Consider the following 797-nt stretch of genomic DNA (forward strand, 5'->3'; position numbering starts at 1 on the left):
TAGACGCAACCTATCGTGCTTCTGTAAGGCATGTATGGATGGAATTGGTGTTTGTCAAAATAAAGTATATGTGGAGCCATGGAAAGAGTCCTGTATTGGAGTGAACTCAAATCAAAACAATGAAGGTATTAACAAGTATACATAATAAAATTAATCCATATTGCTAACTCGTAATGCAAAACTTCAATTTAGGTAATTGTAAAAAAAAACATTTATTTATGTGTGCTTTATGTTTCAGAGAATCTTACAGACAAACAAGAAAACCAAGAAGACATGGACAATCAAGATGATGATGATGATGATCAGATTAACAGTAACAATGAAGATGTCAATAATAGACTAGGTATTATTACATAAAAAAAGACAATGATGTATTCGTTGCTGAAAATGTACTTTATTACAAAGTTTTATAAGCATTTATTCATAAACATTAAACATATGCAGTCATACATTCACTAATATATATTTTATTATAATTTATTCCAGAGAAAGTGTCTTGGTCTGTGGGCAGTTGGGTATTGGTAGAATACGATGGCAACTATTATCCAGGTCGTGTCATCACCAAGCTTGAGACTGAGACTGAAGTTGAGTGTATGAGCCGAAGTGGACCTAACTGGAAGTGGCCTGCAAGACGTGATGTTGCCTGGTACACCAAAGAACAAATAATTAGACAGTTAAATGCACCTGTACCTATCTCCTCTAGAGGAATATGTGTGTTCGAAAATCTATAAAAAAAAAAAAAGAAATTAAAACAGTATTGAGTGTTAATAATTATATAACAAAAAAAGTTGTTAATT

At 32.0% G+C, this 797-nt stretch overlaps 1 protein-coding gene across 1 annotated transcript; it reads left to right on the forward strand.

Moving 5' to 3' along the window:
• Positions 1-6: 6 nt before the first annotated feature.
• On the forward strand, positions 7-791 carry LOC117102897. Its single transcript, XM_033243347.1, has 3 exons — positions 7-125; positions 239-343; positions 487-791. The coding sequence occupies exons 1-3, from the start codon at positions 35-37 to the stop codon at positions 729-731; spliced, it is 441 nt and encodes a 146-aa protein (XP_033099238.1). The 5' UTR covers positions 7-34; the 3' UTR covers positions 732-791.
• The last annotated feature ends 6 nt before the right edge of the window (positions 792-797 follow it).

This window comes from Anneissia japonica, unplaced genomic scaffold (assembly GCF_011630105.1).
Source record: "Anneissia japonica isolate Jap-2015-1 unplaced genomic scaffold, ASM1163010v1 scaffold178086_len799_cov304, whole genome shotgun sequence".
Taxonomy (NCBI): domain Eukaryota; kingdom Metazoa; phylum Echinodermata; class Crinoidea; order Comatulida; family Comatulidae; genus Anneissia; species Anneissia japonica.

Bases quoted from the DNA above. Each gene is read 5' to 3' on its own strand.
- LOC117102897 (XM_033243347.1), top strand. From the start codon at position 35: ATGGATGGAATTGGTGTTTGTCAAAATAAAGTATATGTGGAGCCATGG. The intron at 126-238 runs GTATTAACAAGT...TTTATGTTTCAG, and splicing joins CTCAAATCAAAACAATGAAG to AGAATCTTACAGACAAACAA. The intron at 344-486 runs GTATTATTACAT...AATTTATTCCAG, and splicing joins AGATGTCAATAATAGACTAG to AGAAAGTGTCTTGGTCTGTG.